General features: G+C 39.8%; 1 protein-coding gene across 2 annotated transcripts in view; it reads left to right on the top strand.

Moving 5' to 3' along the window:
- The window catches only part of CLSTN2 (calsyntenin 2), a 429,057-nt gene extending 412,388 nt beyond the window's left edge, over positions 1–16,669 (top strand). For both annotated transcript variants that reach the window (XM_077348948.1, XM_077348949.1), the window contains one exon: positions 489–16,669. In XM_077348948.1, coding sequence (XP_077205063.1) covers positions 489–698 — 210 coding nt within the window. In that variant the 3' untranslated portion in view covers positions 699–16,669. The remainder of the gene's footprint in view (positions 1–488) is intronic.
- The last annotated feature ends 3,485 nt before the right edge of the window (positions 16,670–20,154 follow it).

Here is a 20,154-nt window from a genome sequence, read left to right as displayed (position 1 = left end):
CACTTGAAAGATGGTCAGCCATGCAGGATTCCCCTCAAAGCCTGTCACCCAAGTTCAGGCCTAATTCCTCTTAAAAACAGACTCATTTATAATACCCCGTCCAGTGAACATCATTAAATGAATAAAAACAGATAACCTTAGACAGTGATCCCCAAGCCTCTTGCTTGGTTCATAACTGTGTCTGGCTAATCTCATGTTGCTCCAAATGGGAGGCAGTATAATGATGCTAAGTGTCTCTTTGAAATCCTCCTGCCCATAGGCAGCTCCACCTCATGCTATATTGAAATTAAAGAGGCTTGCACAATGCCATCCATGGTTTGAATAGAGCCCTGAGTGTATTTTAGCCTTCAGAAGTGAAATTTCAGTTCAGCAATTTGCATCCTAGCAAATTGCTAGACATCTGGCAAAATATTGATGATTTTCGAAACAAGTAGGAACACTGTTTTTCCAAGTGGAATATTCCTCCTGTGTGTTTTTACGCAATACAGAAATATGAAGAGCCTCATCATGTACAGGAAGAGAGTGAGGAGGAGGAAGTAGAAGATGAAGAAGATGATACAACCAGTTCTGAGTCAGATGAAAGTGAAGAGGAGGAGGAAGAGGAAGAGGAGGAGGAAGCCATTGGAAACAAACAAAACAAACAGAATACTACCAGGCAAGATCAGCTGGAGTGGGATGATTCAACTCTACCTTACTAGAAACCCTTAGTCCTATTGATTGCTCCTTTTGTAAACACCATGTATTTCTGAGTCAATCCTACTGAGTGAACCCCACCTTGGATCTATGAATTAATTGACAGGATTTAACTCCTATTGCGTTGCCTAAATTTGATGTAGTTGTTTCAAACTGCTCCAGATAGTTGTTTCTTCCTAGTGTATGGGTAATGGCACCTGGTAAAGCACAGGGTACAACCATTAGTGTGTCACCACTATGAACAGCACCAGTCTGAAGCCATCTGTTCCCTACTGTTGCAATCCTTCCATGGAAGCCCCCATGACCTTCTAAATACAAATATGCAAAAGTCCTGTTATTCATAGAGGAGGCCTGAGTTTTATTTTACTATGTGTCTGGGTGGAGAAAGGTGTCAGTGCTTCTCATTACAGAGGGCAACACTCATTTGCTGTCTTTCAAATGTTTCTGCTTTGTGGTTAATTGCCTTATACAGAAGGATTCTTCATACTTTAAATGGGGGATTGGTGTGTACTAGTATGGACAATCCATTTCACTGCACATGTTGTAAAAACCTTGCAGCCAGAAATCCTTATCCAGTCCACCTATTGAAGGTAGAGTAATGGCATGCACAATCCCATAAAATGAAACCTTTGCTTATAATGGCTTTTAGTGCCCTTTGCCATACAGATTAAGAATGTTATCTGATGTGAAATGCAGTTTCAGATGGAATGTAGCTTTGGCTAACACCTGTGTTTCTGATGTGCACAGAAAGCCTAATCTGTGTAACCTGCATTGTAAATCATTACCTTGTTGCAACACTAATGCTGTGGCTTGGTTTGGTTGGGGTTTGGATTAGTACTGTTCAAAAAGATCAAAACAAAATATATGTTGACAGGGGAAAAGCATTTCCTTTTTTACTGTCGAAAGAACTGAATTAATTATTCCCGTTAGAATTGTTGCTTGGTTTAATCCCGTCAATGCCAGCATTAGAAGCCATGCAAGCCATGGCTCAAGTGAATGGGACAAAATAATTTCACTAGCTATTGTTTGAATCGCAAATTGGTTTACCATTTTCCTTCCACAAAAAAACCTTTTTTGCATACAACAAGAGATGATTATGCAGAACTTTAAAAAAACAGTACGTAGTGTGAAAACAAATATTGAATTTTATAATGTAGATTAGGTGCTTTTTTTAACCTTTGTGTTCTAAATGTGCAGAACAGGTTGACAAGTCTGCATGGTTTACTGTGTTATTTCTTTTCTCCTTAATATTCTTTGTAGTTGTATAGTTATCTGAATGCCAAATAGCACAGTATTTGATGCTGTGCATATTTTAAATATATAGCAGCCTAGACGGTTGACATAGCAGTAAAGGATGCTGCTTTACACCTTCTTGTTTATACTTTCATAATATTCCCTCCCTCCTAAATATTTGTAGTGTTTTATCTCATTATCTGAGATTGAAAGGAGTGCCACTTCATCACCACAGGCCAAGAAAGCCTCCATGTATAATCACCAAACCAGAGATTAGAGCATTTTGTGATTTGGAAAAAGGAAGCTTCTTTCCTTTTCTTGTCTTTACTTTTCTCTGAGAAATAGAGATTTTAGTTCTGCATAAAGGTTATAAATGCTCAGTCATGGGAAATGAAGTGGCTAAGGCCTTCCTCCCACCTGATCAAAAGATCAAAGCCATGGACATTCTTGGATTCCCATGTAGGTGTGCCATATCTCAAACTAAAAGGGGTTAAAGCGACTATCATAGTGATTGCCTCTGCCTCTTGAAGGTAGTTGCCTCTGTTTTGAGAATGGTGGTTATAGAAACTGCTGTGCAGATGCTGTCATGGCACTCAGGACCCTACTTAGCCACCAATGGGCGATATTCACAAATCCAATTATAGCACAAGGCCTAGGAAAAGCAGCTTCTCTCCCCTTCCTGATAAGCCATGCACATAAACTAATTTAAATAATGTATATATTAAATATATATAACCATACTTTTAAATCAAACTAAGCTTCAAAAAGGAATTTATATTTCAAGTTGGGGCTTTATTTATTTTACCAGCCTAAACAAAAATTCTGTTAAAATGTTAAATAACACCATCAGATTCCAAATATGAACACAATATCAATTTAAACACTGGGCCAGCTTCCCTTTCCATCATATTTGAGAGCATCTCTGACAAATGCAAGTTCCCTTATGATACCAATCCAGAAACTGCATGACTCTAGAATTACCTGTTTGGTAACTGCAAAAAATGTAATTGTATGTTTTCAGTTCATTGCTGAGTGGTCTTTATCCAGTCAATCCATGGCTGATCTCACTGTATACTGTTATCTTTCATTTCCCATGTTGTGCTGTACTGCAGGGGTAATCAACCTGTGGTCCTCCAGATGTTCATGGACTACAATTCCCATGAGCCCCTGCCAGCATCTGCTGTAGTGCACAACTGGAAATGTAGAGCCCCAAGTAAGAGGGAGCTGTCTTTTCTCCTGGGGCTGCTCTGACACTTGGGCCTATTCCTGTTTCACAGCAGGAAATCTCTAACACTCATGTGTAACAAGAAGCCAATCCTGACTGATGATAGTATCTGTATGGAACATATATTCTCAGACACTTGTTTTGCACATTCACAGTTTACACTTCCTCTGTTTAAGAGATAGAAATCAAAGGCATACACCTGAAAAAAGCTATGTTTAACAACTGAACTGTGAGGCAAAGAAATTCTGGAAAACAAAACTTGAACTCCTAAATCCAGCTGCATGAATGCAACCCCACAGTGAGGCTGAACATTCGGAAAGACAATTAACAATTTCACGGACAGGCTGTTGATTTGTTTACATTCAGAGGTAGTAATCAATTAGAGTTTGATAGGATGTAGAGGCACTGGATTAAATAGTTAAGGCAATTAGTATTCTGAGCGCTCATGTTGCATTTATTGTGAATGTCTCCAGGGGACCATACAGGAGGATAGTCTAATGAAGAGGTTGAATGAAACTGCTAAGGTAACTGATGCAGTTTTAACAGGCAAGTTACAAGGGCTACAAAAATTTGTTGTAAACTTGCTTGCACTGTGGGTTGGAATGAATGTTAAGAATTCATATTTAGGTATTAGAAACAGATTTGGAAAGGTTAGCCCGATTCATTAAACAAAGGCACAAAAAGGCAAGGTGACATACCCTTTAAACTGTAAATATGTCCAGTTTCTGTATGAATGATGTCAAAGCTAAGGGGGTTTCTAGGAGGTTCTCTACATCTACTGGCTGTGAATTCCACAGTCTAATAACTACTAATTGTGCAAAGTATTTTATTTTGTCTGTACTGAATCAACTGCCTTTTTAGAGTTCTTCAAGTCAGTGGATCTGTTGCTAATCTAGCTTTCCTTTTCTACATTTCCATTGACATTTATGTTTACACCGGTAATAAAACCCATCATAGGAAAACTACACTGGGCTCTAGAAAAGGGGGGAAGCAGACAATGGGCCAACATGCAGAAGGATCCAACTTCTCTTGCCCTGCATTGCCTCCTCAGCCACTGTCAGAATTTTCCCTGATTTCCCTCTCCCTTTCCTCTCTCAACTGTTGTGAGACCTAGATAGGGTCACCCCCCCCCCCGGTCCAACTGCTGCTGCCCAAGCCCAGAGCAGCTCAGTTCAGTAAGGGAGAAGGAGAAGGACCACCAGAAAGGGCATCTGGATAGACTCAGCCACTCTTTAAGTGCTGTATGGAATCCCCTGGTGGCCACCAGCCACAAATGGCCCACTCATTTAGGGAAGCAGCTCTGTCTCCACTGTCCCAGCCCACCCAACCATACTTCTCTGTCCTGTCCCATCACTGGCCCTCAGAAGATCCCTCTGTCTCACCTGGCCACCTTCCCAGGTGATGATAGTAGCCAGGCCATCTCCCCCCACTGGAGCTGGAGAGCATACAGATCTGGGGTGGAGTGGGCATGAGGCGTTGTGTTCTCCAACATGCTGATGTCATGCTAAAAAGACATCAGCACATTGGAGGACAGCACACCTTATGCCAGATCCCAGTAACCACTGCTTTAAGAAGTGAGTCCTCACTAATATGGCTGCCTTTTTAAAAAATATAGGATTGGATTGAATTGGATTTAAGTAGCTGGTCTTGTCACATTGCCAGCATCACAGAGATGTCTGGTTCTGCTTCTTTCTTAACATCCCAGTGCTCTGTCAATCCATGCACAATTTTACAGAAACTTTGTTAATCCAGAAAACTAGTAGGATCATCTGTGCCACACAGGGTCCACACCTTTTTTTTTCCAGTGAGCTTCATTTTAAGTGACTTTCATTTTTTCCTACACAAAACAATCTTTTGGCTTTTCATTTTGTGAGGGTGCCATATCTTCCAACACACACAAAAAGTTAGCTTTATTCATTCATGATACATTCAGGTTTAGATCTTCTAGCAGGTCAGTTGACAGATACATAAAAACAAGGAAATCATCTTGATGATTCAGTTATGTTTATAGAGCATAACAGACTGGAATAATAATATATTAAGTGAAACAATCACAGATTTCAGAGCTGTAAAAAGATCAAATGGAAAGGAGTATGGTTTGCAGCAAGAGTGTGGGTGACAGATGTAGGGAAAGAGTTCCTTTGTGTGCTTAGAACAGATCTGTGAAGGTGACATAGGACAATGTGAAGGTGACATAGGGAACAGCCCACCAGACTGAACATAAGAGATCATAAGCTACATGCTCTGTTGTCATGTCCAGGAGTGCATGTATGCATCATGTGCTGGCATACTTAGTGGGAGGCAACCACTGAAGGGCAACTTTTATTGCTCACCAGAACAAACTGGCTTTGGACAATTTATTCTGTTTTAGGTGGCTTTTGGGTTCCAGACTGAGTTTGTTAGTTAAGTGGGTTTATGGATAAGGATATCAACTATCACCTGAACATGATATTTTCAAAACCAGCAGTTTATATTTGGTCCATGTTCTGGAGAGAAAGCCTGGGAATATTATGTCATTAGGTTCAGAAATGTGTCATTGTTGTCAGCATGTTTCCTAAGACCTGTGCTAACATGAAAGTGTCAGTATTGATTCCTAATGATTCAACAGAATAGAAAGCATCATGTCACAGACATCCCATGATATCAGTTACTCCATTTAACCAAGTGGACTTCACCTCACCTTTCATACCACTCTGCCATGTGGTGTCTAAGCTTGCTACCAGAAAGTGCTGCAACAAGCAATTATAAGCATTATCCCTGCAGAGGTGTGTCAAATTGTGATCTTCAACTAAAAGGAAATCCTTTTGTTTCATGTAATTAAACAGGAGATGCCGCCTGTAAAGCCGCTATTGCACTGTATGACATTTGCTTCTTTATTCAGCATAGAAATACAGCCTCTGTAATCTGTAGGCTACTGGAAAATTTCCCCATTCCACGATATGTACTTCCTGATTAGATTAATTATATATGTGCATGACTTGTTGTCTGTTTATTGAAAATGACAATATAATGCTCATAGCACAATTTAATTTTCATGTAGTCAATTTTCAGCAGTCTAGCTGGAGGCAAAGAAATAGTGTGTAGTAAATCTTGATGTCTGCCACATGATTAACATCCCCATTTTTGTGATTAATGCTTGCTCTACCTTTGTGAGTTGCTTTTTCTTCCCCTCCAGTGTTCTGAGTACTGTTTTGTTCTGCTTCTCTGCTCAGGTTCCTCTGTACTGGCAACAGTTGGCAAATATTCCTTGGACAGGAATAAAGGTGTCTCAGTCATTTGAAATGTGTCATATGAAATGTAACTACATATTTCTTCCCATCCATAACACAGTAGAAGAAAACTTGTTTTATGAGCCTTAGGCACTTGGCAAACCGAACTTTTCAGAAATCAGTTCTTTTAAGTTACCGCCATGGCAATACTTCAGTTTCAATATAACAATGCAACTGGCAGACTTGTATTTTGATAGAAATCTTAGACTACTTTTGTGATTCTTACTCCATTGGCAAGTTAGGTCGGCTTCATGAAAATTCCATTTATTATGGCCATTTGGTTCGAAAAACGGCTTCGTCCTGCCCAAGGTATAGGATAGTTCTGGTACACATGAATTTGTGTGGTCTTTGTAGTACATTTGCACAAGTGCAAAGACTTTAGTACATTTGGAAACTTCTGCTGAATCTGACCTCTTATCTTCACAACAATCCTGTAAGATAGGCTTTCTTAAGTAAGTCATGGCCCAAGATTGTTCAGTGACCTCCAGGGCTGATCAGGGATTTCAACCCAGATCTAACCAGTCCTGCTTCAGGGCATATTCTCTCCACTATGTTGGTTGTCACACAGTATAAGCACACCCATAGGAAGTTCCTTCACTAGGGCCTCACTCTCTCTTTACCACAGGATATTGACCTTTTTACAAAATGTAGTCCTTCCTGTGATTCTATAGGGAACAGCAACTACATATTTCTGTTAACATTTGTATACAAGAGAGAACTCAGAAGGACTTGTAAGAGGAATTTCATTTCCCATACATACACACACACACAATTTCTTCCCCCCCTTTCCTGAAAGCCCCCATAGCATCTTCCTATTTTCCACTTCCTTCTTTTTCCCACCCAACATCCAACCTAAATTTACCTGTCCCTCTGTCTTCATCTCTTCCTTCTACCACTCCAGCAGCCTATGCCTACAAAAACCATTGCCCAGTTGCATAATATCAGCCACCAGGCCAGGCTAACTTGCATGGTAGAGAACCCACACGGTCTTGTGAGGTGGCACCATACTCCCCCCGGTATTATCTCCCTGCACTATTTTCTCTTTTCCCCACCTAGCAACCCCACATCCCCTTCTCTTTCCCTACCTCATTGTCTTCTTCTCAGCCATTTTACAACCTACATTTGAGCTGCCTCCTGTTTTCAGTTATATTTATTATTTGTTTCATCTGTGTCCTGCTTTTCTCCACACTGAGAACCAAGGTAGTTTATATCATTCTCTTCTCCTTTTTGACCACGCAACAGCGCTATGTGACTGACACAACATTAGTTAGTGAGCCCCCACTGCAGACTGGTGATTTCAGTAGGATCTCCCCGATCCTATTCAGAAACTTTAGAGTTTCAAATTCCAGGTGGGACCTCTTGATTTAGAATTACATCTCCAGTCAACAGAGACCTGGCATCCTGGAGAAAATGGCTTCTTTGGATGGTGGACTATATGGCGTTATATCCAACTCAGGCCCATCCAAAAACCTTACCTTTCTCATACTCCGTCCCAAAACTTCCAGTAGTTTCCCAACTTGAAGCTGGCAATCTCATCCAGGTCAGGCCTTTTTCTAAGGTGACCATCTTTCCCACCTTTGGTGGGGCTGTCCCGCTTTGGGGGCATTTGTCCAGTGTCCAGCGGCATTTCCTGCCTGTCCCGCGGCATTCTCATATATTTTTTAATTTAAAAAAAAAAAATTTTTTTTTGCTGTGCGGCAGGCAGCTGAGTAGGCAGCCCAGGTTCAGGAGGCCCCCACACAGGTGCCCAGGCTCTGGGGCAGGGCTTCCCGGCCTGGTCTGCTGCTGCCAGCTCGAGAGGCCTTACTGCTTCCAGACCTTGCCGCCTCCTGGGCTGCCACTGCCCTAAGGCCAGTCACGGAGGGAGGGGGAGAGGGAGGGGGGAGAGGGAGAGGGAGGGGAGGCCTGCCTGCTTGCCGTCGCCCTTCTAAAGGTCAGGGGGGAATGGAGGGCTCGCCTGCTGCTGCCGCTGCCCTTCTAAGGGTCGGGGAGGGGGGTAAGGGAGGGCCCATCGGCCGCTGCCACGGCAGCAGCGCATCCCGCCATGTGACCACAGATTTCTGTTCACTTACGTTTATCAGTCCTCCCTCAAAGCCCAAATCAGGCATGAAAAAGACCCTGGACCCTTCCCCTGAGTTTTGCACACTGGAACCTAGCCTAGAATGTTGTGGTTGCCTAATAACAACCATTGATATAATCCATTTATTTAAGCAACAGTCACTTCTTTTATTATTTTAAGGTTTTTAAACCTCCCACGTATTATTATTTTTTTAGATTTCAGATTATTCTCCAAATATGGCATTTTTCAGGTTTGTATTGGCAGCTCTGGTCACCAGATTTAAGTTTCCTCAGATTTGGCTGATTTCACTATTGGAATATAAGGTAATAATGATGATTGATGATATTGTAATTGGACAAGGAGTAGTAGTTTGCATATTATAATGAAAATACACCACCAGACTACTAGCAAGAGAAACAGAGTGTGGGACAGTATATTAATGAAAGAATATGGATTTGGTAGCTAATTTTTCATAGAAATGTCTGAATCAAGAACTTATCATTTATTTTGTAAGAAAAATACACCAAGTATATCCTACACACCTGCTCCATGAGCTGAGGCACTTTCTTCTGGTGGGTGCTTCCTGATGTAATTTTCTTGTTTCAATGGAAAGCACCTCCTGGTAGTCAAAAGGTTGGTACAGATATGCAGGATCTAACCCAATGCTTTTTTCTAAAGTACTTATTCAGAAAATATTTTAATTAGAGGGGGAATGGCACAAAAAGATCAGCTGTAGGAAGGTACCTATCAATGTACAAATTATGGTGAAATGGTAACTCTTTCTTTCTTCTGTCCTCTTTAAAGATAGACTGGCACTTGAAGCTCTTTTCTTCATAACAATGGATGCTGCATTACAATTTGTGATAACTATGAATGTTAATATGTGCAATGTTATTTGTACTGTAGATTTGCTCCAAGTATTGCAGTCAGAAAGATGTTTACCTTGAACTATGTTTTTTATATATTAGAAAGCAATTCCTTTTCTTAAAGACCTTCAGGAAAATTAATATTGTATTGGCATGAATGTGTCTGAGAATATGCAGAACACATAATTTTCTGAAAAGATTGTCAGGGTATGCAAAAAGGTCATATTCATATGCCAGCTGTTTTGAAAATGAAGAGCAAAGGGCATCTTGTTGTGTTGATAAAGAATTGTTTTTTCAAGTGGTGGTATACAAAAGCAGATGAATGCGCTTGAAATTATATATCACTATCAATCAGACTGATTCATGGGACTTGTGCTGTGCAAATGGCATTCAAATCCCACTAAAGATAATGAAATATAAATGTATAGATTATTGATTTAAACCTCAGTGATGTTCTTTTGTCCACTTTAATTGGATTTTCTGCAAAAGATATTTAAAAAGAGGAGGTCCTTCAGACTTAATATGAAAGAAAAGGTCTAAAAGGTCTTATTGATGATGATGTACACAATTAAAACATCAAATGTGGTTTCAAATAAATATCCTTCTCATTTGGGTCCTCATCTTTAACAGCTCTGATCCATTAGGAATAGTAACACCATATACCAGAGGTAGAATATGGAGTTGCCTTATGATGAATCAGATCTTTGTTCCCTCTGGCCCAGTGATTCCCAAAGTGGGCGCTACCACCCCCTGGTGGGTGCTGCAGCGATCCAGGGGGCGTGATGGGCCACAGGGGCATTTGGGGGCGATGAATAACTGTAAGGGGGCGGTGAAAGCATAAAAGAAAGAAGAGAAGATTTAAAAAAATTAATTTCCAGGGGGCGCTGAGTAATATTTTTTCTGGAAAGGGGGCAGTAGACCAGATTAGTTTGGGAACCACTGCTCTAGCCCAATGCTGTCTACTATGCTTTCTAATATATCTGGCCAAGATCCAATGAACATGAGATTTCTTTACTGATAGTATCAGGGTTTGAATATGAGAGACCTTTTTGCATGACAACCTTATATACTAAACTAGGTATCTTCTTTCTAAAAGTATGGTTGACTTTTAGTAGCCATTCCCTGTAGCCATTATTTCTATCCTTAGAACAAAGGTCCCCCCCCCCACTTACAATGACCTCACATTTAGAACTAAAAGGGGGGGGGGACATTTTGCTAATAATTCTCAACTCATACATCCTACTCCAACTTCAATCAGCTCCCACATCAAACCCATCACACTCCTGCTTTGCTTTACTAAGGCAAGGGTCAGCCAGATGAACTGCCAGCCAAACAGCCAAATGGTAGAAGAAGAGCAGGTTTTTATACCCTGCTTTTTTCTACCAGAAGGAGTCTCAAAGCAGTTTACAATCTCCTTCCTTTCCTCTTCCCACAGCAGCCACTCTATGAGGTAGGTGGGACTGAGAGAGTCCTGAAATTACTGCTCTGTGAGAACAGCCCTAACAGACCTGTGATGAGCCCAAGGTCACTCAGCTGGCTGACTGCATGTGGAGGAGCTCACCAGATTAGAAGCTGCAGCTCTTAATCACTGCACCATGCAGGTAGGTAGGGAGTTCCTGGATGTTCCTGCTTCATCTTTTTCTCCAGCCTTATAGCTTCAACCAAAATTTCATCACTGGATGAGGCATGGTACTCAGATCATCCTTGAAGACTGCATTTCTCAAGATGCATCTCAGCACCTTGAGTACTGCCAAAACTGTCTGATGTAACAGGCACAGAAAAGGGAAGAGCAGGAGAGGCAGGGAGCAACAGAGGTGCTTTGTTTTATTGTTTGTTTTCTGTTTGGCTATGTGGGTGGATGGCCACCTCTGTGGTTGCTGCAGAAGATGCCACACAAGTGAGTGGCAGGAGAGGGGAGGATATCCAGAAAATAGTTCTTCTCTGTCTTGGATCAGAAATGAATTCAGGACTGCAGTAATCACTTTGCATTGAAAGTGAGCAGTACAAACTTTTGAAACTTATATTGCAAGAATTCAGTGAATATGAGCTCCAGTAGTATTTCCCAGAATCAGGCACAGCTGTCTAAATAGATGAAGTACAGGAGTGATGCAATGTGAGAGCCATAGTCTTTCTCATTGCATATTCTGTGTATATGCATCACAATTGAACAATGCTCAGAAGAAATTATAAGAATCAGCATGATTTAGAATGTCATAGCTGCCCCTAATTTCTGTAACATGTACTAAGACTTTAACTTTTACCAAGTGATTAATTGCAAATGCAGAAACATCAAATTAAACACCCATTCAAAAATTTAGTTGAGTTAGGCTGGGTGCACAGAACTAGGTTCAAAGAGAAGGGAGACGGAATAGTATTTTAAAAACCAGCAGATTGTATAAAAGGCATGCCACTGTTAGGTGACATTTATTTCCAAGCTGTATTAGCAGTTCATAATGGGAGGGCAGTGTAACGTGATGGAATGGTTTGGGGTGAGAGGAGTGACTTTTACCTGGCATTTTTGCAAGTCTTGTGTCTGTAGTCAACAATTTTAGGGAAGGTACCAGAAAGAAATACCAGGGGTTTTCTAAGATGACAATGTAAACATTCTGCTTGTCATTTACAGTGCCACTCTAGATAGTCAGACCCCTGAAGAGAATGGACTTAGAAGGATGTGACGCTGCTTAGCACTGCACTGGTAGTCGTCCACAGCACAATAGCTATTGCTTTGGTAAAGAAGTAAAATGGGAAGGGATCAAGTTAATGATGGCAATATGCTTAGAGTATCACAATGCTGGAGCAAAGGCAGAAAGTGGTATGTTGGTACTTGTATGCTTTGTAAAGTACCATCTGTGTACAAGGTAAAGCTATTAGGAATGTTATCAAATTCCTTATGCCCTTAGTTCCGTTTCAGTTCCCTCTTCCAGGTTGATCTTGTTTCTCCCATGTATAAGTTGAATAAATGAATCCTCATTTTTGTTCCATTTTCTTTTACTGAATATTATGAGCTAATTTGAATACATTTAAACATTATTTTGCATTTGTTGGTGTACAAATGTATGTAATGACATAAATAAAACTGGGAGTAGCCAACCTGGGAACACCAGCCACAATAATGGGCTGAATGGAAAAGTTCACATTTGTAATACATGAAAACAAAGTGTAGAGATTTTCCAGATTCATACACCTCTAGCCATAGAGGTTATGGATATGCTAATAGAGTAATGTTTTATGGATGCTAATTACAGGTAAAACATAGTTACTGAATAGTTTATAATGAGATATGGAATTTCAAACAACTGAATGAAAATTGCATGGAGTCCTGCTGCATTGGACTGCATAATATTTGAATGGGTACAATGGGAACAAAGTGTTCAAGTGTTCTTCCATTCGAGGCGTTTTGGTATCTAATTTGAGCAATCTGGAGCAGGAGCTGTAGTTTGTCTGGGTTCTGAGATAGTTGGATTTCCTTGATTAGGAATTATGGATCTTCTGTGTTTTTCACAACAGAGTTCTTTATGTTTCAGTTTGGACATTTAGTTTAATATTGTTTGAGATCCTGATACCATGGCCACAGTAGTTTAAGAAGATGCAGTCACAGTAGCTAATACTTAGCTAAACTATGAAAGCAGGTATATTCTATTTTATGGAGTAACAGCCATTCAAATAAGTATTTTCCAACTGTGGTACCAATAGACTATTTATTTAATGTTCTTTTGTTTTTGATAGAAATGTGAGGGAATAATTCAGTTTTAGGATTGAAGGCCACACTTGTTCTTCCAACAGTGATTTACTTTATTTGCCATCAAGTCACAGCTGACATGGCAACCCTGTAGGGTTTTCAAGGTTCAGGGGCCAACAATGAACACCAAAATGAAAATGGATTATACCATAGCTTAAATTACATATTAAGATAATTTAGCACAGATTTCCCACTCTGTGTCATTGTTTGCACTGTCAGTCAATATGGTTTAATGAGTGGTGGGTTTGTCCATCAGGAAGGGATATGTCAGCTAATGGTCAGATCTTTCCGGAGCTCCTGTATGCACACAAATGATAATTAGTCTATTTTGGATGCAATCCTAAGGACAAACACTAGATTGTAAGCCCTGTTGAATTCACTGGGACTTGCTTCTGAGTAAGTCTATAGTTATTTCCATAATGAAATTAGTTCATAGTAATATATTGATTGTAGGATTCAGTCTCTCAGGATTCAGCTTTCACTGCCTCAAATGGACTATTATCCAATTTACCATGAAGATGTTTTTGTATTCCAGTTCAGCGGTCTGCAGCCTTTTTCAGGTTGAGGCCCTTTGCCAAGGGGTGGGGGGAGAGGGCGACCTGGGGCCCCTGCACATGCGTGGCAGCCCCACGCAAATGCACATGCGTGGACCTGCCACGCAAGTGCATTTGTGCCCAGTGAGGGCACAAATGTGCATGCACAGCAGTTTCACTCATGCGTACATGCGTGGGGCTGCTGCACATGCATGTTTGCGCTCGTGGCGGGGGCGCAAACGTGCATGCGCAACACTGACACACATGCTGGCAGCCGTGCTTCCCCCTCCCCCCCTCCCACAGCAACAAGCTTGCTGGGCTGCAAGCTAATTGGCTGCTTCAGTGGCTGATTTGCTCGTGGCCTGGTGAGTTTCTTGCTGCAGGGGGCGGTGAGAGGGAGCCGCGGCCCGCTTCCAAAGCTCTCACGGCCTGACAGCAGGCCACAGACCGGGGGTTGGAGACCAATGTTCTAGTTAGTTTATTTTTAACTTTCTGTGCTCTTCAATTTGCTTTTCATAATTATTACTTCCCCCTCACTAATTACATAACATTTAACGGAGCAGCTTAAAGTGTTTTTTTAACTTATTTGGAGTGGCCAACACATCCCCTGAAATTGTCTGTGGTGTTTTACAGAATGCTAGAAAGTTTTAAAATATTTAAAAATGTTTTACAGAATGCTAGAAAGTTTTTACTCCAGCCATAGCCCAAGGAGAACTTGCAGCCTTTACCGAAAATTGTAGATTCTTTGTGCTTTATCTTAGGATAGCAGGTAAATTTATGATTATGGCAAAATGGAAATGTAACAAAATGCTTGCAATACAACGATGGTTTGACAAACTTCCCATGAACAAAATTTCATCACAATTTAAAATTATGGCCATCATATTCTTCAAGTCATATAGTTCCCATACTTGACCAATAAAAACACATATACAAAAGACACACAAGATTAAACTTGATTTCCATACAATGGACTGCCTCTGTATTCCTAATATGTTTCTATAAGCACAAATTTGTGATCTTGACTTGAACACAGGAGTAACCTATACACTTACAGTTTGTTGTATACTGCTTGTAGTGTTACGTTGCACTGAATATTAACCATTGATACCAAATCTTAACTTTATTGCAACAAGATGTATTATAAAGCATTGCATTGTTACTTGATAGTTTTTGAATATACAAAGTCAAAAAGAGTATGCTAGCCCACCATCAATTGGGGAAAAAAACACATGTTTTCAAAACTGAAAAGACCTAAGCAACCTGATACAGCCATTTCATTCTTAGCTTCTGGATATCTCTTGGTGTGTATCACCTCAAATAAGGGCTGCAGTATCTCCCTAGGTTCATATTAAGGATTCAATACTTGATCCTACATACACAGGGTGTCTTCAGGCTGCCTGCATAAATGGCCTGCAGAGGAAGACTAGACTTATTTCAACTGTCTGTGAAGTACCTAGCATGAGCAGGTTACAGTGGAAAAGAAATACCACAGACCGAGTATCCTGCTGCTTGAATAGGCAGCATTGCATGCCTGACACTTGAGGTTCATTTTGCATGCTCAAGATTTTTGAACGGAACTATCCATGCTCTGTTCCAAGAACTAGTTTATGCCACCTAGTAGTAGTCTTACATTGGTGATTTGCAAATTGTTTCATAGGAGTTTGAAGTGAACAAATGGCTATGTCTTAGGTTTTCTATAGTGCTCTTCTTAGAAATTTACAAGCATTTTTAAAAATACAGAATCCAGTGTACACTCATAAATCTAATGCTAGGAACATGACAAAAAGAAAAAGGTTAACATAAAAAAGAGGGAGAAAGTCATGTATTCTGAGTTAGGTGAGTTATAGATTATGAAACGATAGTTCAACAATGTACAACCTGGCTATGCAGAAAACTGTTGGATGCTGTGATTATGGTTCTTGGGCTCCATATTGCCTGCAGATATAATGAATTCAGCAAGGGAAATATACTGTAGAGTGATGTGAAAAGGGTATAGGTAGAGAAGAAATATCCTGTAGGGGTAGAAATGGAAACTCAGGTGAGTGGTAGGAGAATTTTGGCCAAGGTGTATTGTTAACTGGTCTGATCTGAAGTACCTATATAATGTTGCAGGGCAACCAATTAAATTTAATTCTGGGTATAAGTTTTCATGTGCTTATACCCCAGATTAAACTTCATTGGTCTTAAAGATACCACTGAACTCCAACTTTGTTCTGTTGCTTCAGACTAACATGAATGCTGCAGACATTATGGTTGACCATTCAGCAGCAGAGTTTCTACACAAGTCTGGACCATAGCATACGGAGTTCCTCATGAAGTTTTATTTCACCATATTTCATAATAACTAGACAGTAAAGTGCTAGTTTGCTAGTTTGGAAAATTCTGTCAGCAATCATATTTTCCCATTACAGTTTTAATTTGTAAGATTTGCTTCTATAGTGGCCTATTCTTGTTGATTAGCAATAATTCTACCCTTTGGTGTTCTTTTTTAGTTTCTGAAGGTTTCCTACTCTGTCAAGTTTAATAGCCGAATAGCCCTGGTCACTGTTAGAGATAAAAAAAAATGTGACATTAAAAAATCTTAGATCTATTATATGGCTATTCTGAGTCCTTTTGTGCATTTGAAAACCATTCTCTTCCACATTGTGTCTCATTCATGACATTTAAACATACTGTTGTATATGAAGGGCAATCAAACTGCATCTGGAAGCATCTTGTTGGAAGTGTTAAATGAAATTTTTAAAAGAGTGAATCTATATAATATATGCAGAATGAGGAATTCAATGAGTATATGCAATTCTGAAGGGGAATATGAAAGAATTTCTTTTCAACTATGACTATAGAATAGATCTGCTTATTGTTATTTTTTAAAAAAAGGTTTTCTTTAACAAAATGTACAGTTAAATGATTGCATAATAAAAATGCATTGAAGTTAAATTTGTTACATAGAGAGAATAAGTTGGTTATTTCCTTGCCCTCCTTACCCTCAACTTTGTGATGTACTCTTCTGTCACTTCAAACAATAAATACTGAATTTCAGATTGTAAAAGATTCTGTTTTTTCTTATGTAATTTTTTGAATTCTTATGGGAAATGGACCTGTATTTTGAAAAAGAAAAAAAAAGTGTCCTGTACATGTATAAAAAATTACTTTTTTGTGATCACTATGGCACTTTCTGTGACTGGGCCAATAAATATGATTTTAGGATTTCACATAAAGGGTGATCTTCAGTCATCTTTGTTTATCCAAACAGCAGTCTCATAAATTTTTTAAAAATTACCCTTCATAAATATTTTGATCTTCCAGGATAAAGGAAAAGAAAATTATTATTTGAATAAAATGACAAATTTTTGAAAAAATATAGAGTGAAAGTATGGAAGAGAATGTGTATGTGTACATGTGAGCGCATGTAAGAATACATTTTATAACAACCCTTCAATGATTTTCTAGCTTGCCTTGGATTCCTCCTAAAATCTCACCTTGTTTGTCTTTGGTTATTTCACTAGTAAGACCTTAGAAATGGGAAAAAAAATACCTTCTATTATTCTCTGACTGACAGTCTTGCTCATGGACCGGGGTTATAGTCTTGTACTTCTCAGACTAGCTGAACACAATGGCTGCATCAGTTATCTCCCATGGGACATTTTTTCTCCTCCACAATTTTGGGCTAGACAGACTTTGCAAATCTTTTCTCTAAGACTTATAATCTAATCACAGCACAGTTAAACCCTTCTAAACCCACTAATTCCAGTCAATTTAGAAGACTATGGCTATGCTTAGAACGGCACTATTAATATGCTCAATGGGTTTAACTCCATAAAAGTCTGGGCCTAGCACCTGGAAAGATTAGGTATCAGATGGACAGTTCAGGGGAAGGAGTTAGCATATGGGATGCTGCTACAGAAAAGGTGGGCAACCACCTTACCTCACATCAATACAAGGTTACTGTCAAATGTTTCAAATTTGTGGGCAAGGTATTCTGGTCTAAAGCCAATTAAGCCTTTAGTGGTCATACTTAGAAATTTGCACTGGGCCTGAAAGCAATTAGGCAATCACTGTCATAGAATGTTCTTTTAAAATTTGCCAGTCCCAGTTATTAACAGTGGCCAGCAGCATTTCTGATATATTCTAACTGGTTGAAGCTTTTGAACTTTTAAGGCAGTCCCTGGTAAACCATTACAGTAATATAATCTACATATCACCAGAATATGGATAGGAACACCATATTCTGCTTTTCTGTGTGATGTGGCAACTAGCACATGATGCTTAGGGAAAGGTGCTGCATACTGAAGAAGAAACCTAAGTCTACATCTTGAAGTTTTGATCTAATACCAGCCCAGATCTGCACAATTGCTCTGTGAGAGGAAATGAATTTATTGGCTCAGCGAGAATAAACTGGTTATTTCTTGATTAGCAATATTACTAATTGAGAAAACCTCAGTATTGCTACATTTATTGTTCCTCAACTTGTTATCACTATATCTAAGCACCAATTCAGTACACCTTTTGCCTTATCTGATTTTACTGAAAACCAGAAATAAAACAGTGTCATCAACAAAATGATGAACATCTTACTTTAATTCTTTGCATAATCTCTCCTACTGATTTCATATGGATATTGATAGGAGATAAGATGGAACCACAAGTGAAGTCCTAAAGTTCTGAACAGCACTCACCCAGCACCCCCTCTACAAATGTGCAATCAAATTGTACAAGGATGACTAGAATGTAATGGCTTGATCCTTATTATTTCCCTGCTTTTCTCTTAGCAGACATTGATCACTGAGACACATAATACAATTTCCGTTTCAAAACCATGTTTGGAGCCAAATTGGAATATATCCGGGAAATCAGTTTAATGCAAGACAAGCTGGAGTTCCATAGCCACCACATATTTAAAAACTTTGCCAGACAAGGGAATATAGTTCTTTTACTTACTACGTTGAAGAGGGCTTCTTTAGAAAAAAAAAACCTCACAAATACCTCCTTCAAGGTGATCACCCTCATTACCTTGTTTAAGAAAGCATCAAGAATGGATAGAACAGAGATATATCGCCAACCACCTTCATAAACTCAGACCACAGCAATTGAAACACATTTGAGCACATAACTAACCTGTGCTTTGTTAACATCTTGACTTGCTAACAGAGTAAAACCTTGCCTGATAGGGTCTTTAAAATTATCTGAATGTATATTTCTAAAATAGATATGCATGTGAATTACATTTATTAAAATCTGAAGTTTGCTGCAAGAAGGTGTCATTATAGGGACATGGATACACAACATTAAGATTAGACAGAGGGTAGGTCAAGGGTGGGTTCATCAGTAACTATTAGCCATAGTGTGCAAGGCTCTGAAAGAGGAACTCAGGATGCAGGTTTGTGAAAGAAGGAGGATGTGTTGAAAGAGATGTTTGTGCGAGAAGAGGCCAAGGCAGTGGCAATGAGGGCTGGTGGGGGGTTGAGGCTTGGCTATACCTTCTATCCAGCAGCAAGGCAAGCCATGGCAGGATTGTACCTAGCATAGGATTGCCATCCCTCAGCATGGCACAAACAGACAGACAGCAAGATGCATTCCTTGCCTCTGCCAGTTGCTGTTAGAGGCTTCCTTCACAGCAGGCCAGAAGGGAAGGGGAGGTGGAATCCTGAGAAAGAACTTTAATTTGGCCCTGAGTGAGGGTTATTCCACCAATAGGAGAAGGGCAGTCCACTTCCATCAGTGGTTGCTGGCAGACCCCTCAGACTGCAGGGCATGCTGCCTAACTGGTGAACCATCCCTGATCACATGTTCCCTTAATACCTTTATAATCTACTAGTTTACAAACATAACTCAATGTCATTAGTAACAGAAGTCTATAAAGAATTACCTTTGTGTAACATAGAAAGCTTCAAAATTATGTAACTTTCTCTAGTTATTCCTGAATACCTGGTACTGTGGCTAGCATCCTGTACTTGGCAAAAACAATACTGGACAAAAACAAAGTCACAGAAAACATCTCATTCTGTATATGACTACATCTGTGCCTGGCAAAATCAATACTGAGCAAAAACAAGGTAACAGAAAATGGCCTATTCTCTACTGTGTACATGACGACCCTGTTAAATTATACATGCAATTGGTAGATGTGCAATTATAAGAGATGGGTGGTACCACCTGATGTTGTTAAGGGTTCCCTAATTCCCAGGAGTCAGCTTTTTTGAGTCAGTCAACAAGGCCAAACACATTTCTGTGGACATCTTCCATTCATGGAAGGATTGAATTCAGCCTGTCACTTATGTTTTGGGGGGCATCAGACTAAGACAGCAAGCCTTCCAGAATTATTTTTAGAGAGCTTCTTCATCACAGTGCTTGTGCCATACACATTGCTTTTTAAATTGAACAAAATATGTGAATTCTGGATTTTTGCTGTGGGGAACTTCTCTTAAGAAACTATTATTTTAAAATAACTTTTCTGCACTGTGCTTGCCTTTGAATTGAGCCCAATGAGGATAACATGGTCACAGTGGCAGGAGCAAATAAAAGACCATGTTGCCA

This window comes from Paroedura picta, chromosome 8 (genome assembly GCF_049243985.1).
Source record: "Paroedura picta isolate Pp20150507F chromosome 8, Ppicta_v3.0, whole genome shotgun sequence".
Lineage (NCBI taxonomy): Eukaryota > Metazoa > Chordata > Lepidosauria > Squamata > Gekkonidae > Paroedura > Paroedura picta.
This window is presented reverse-complemented; position numbering and strand designations above follow the sequence as displayed.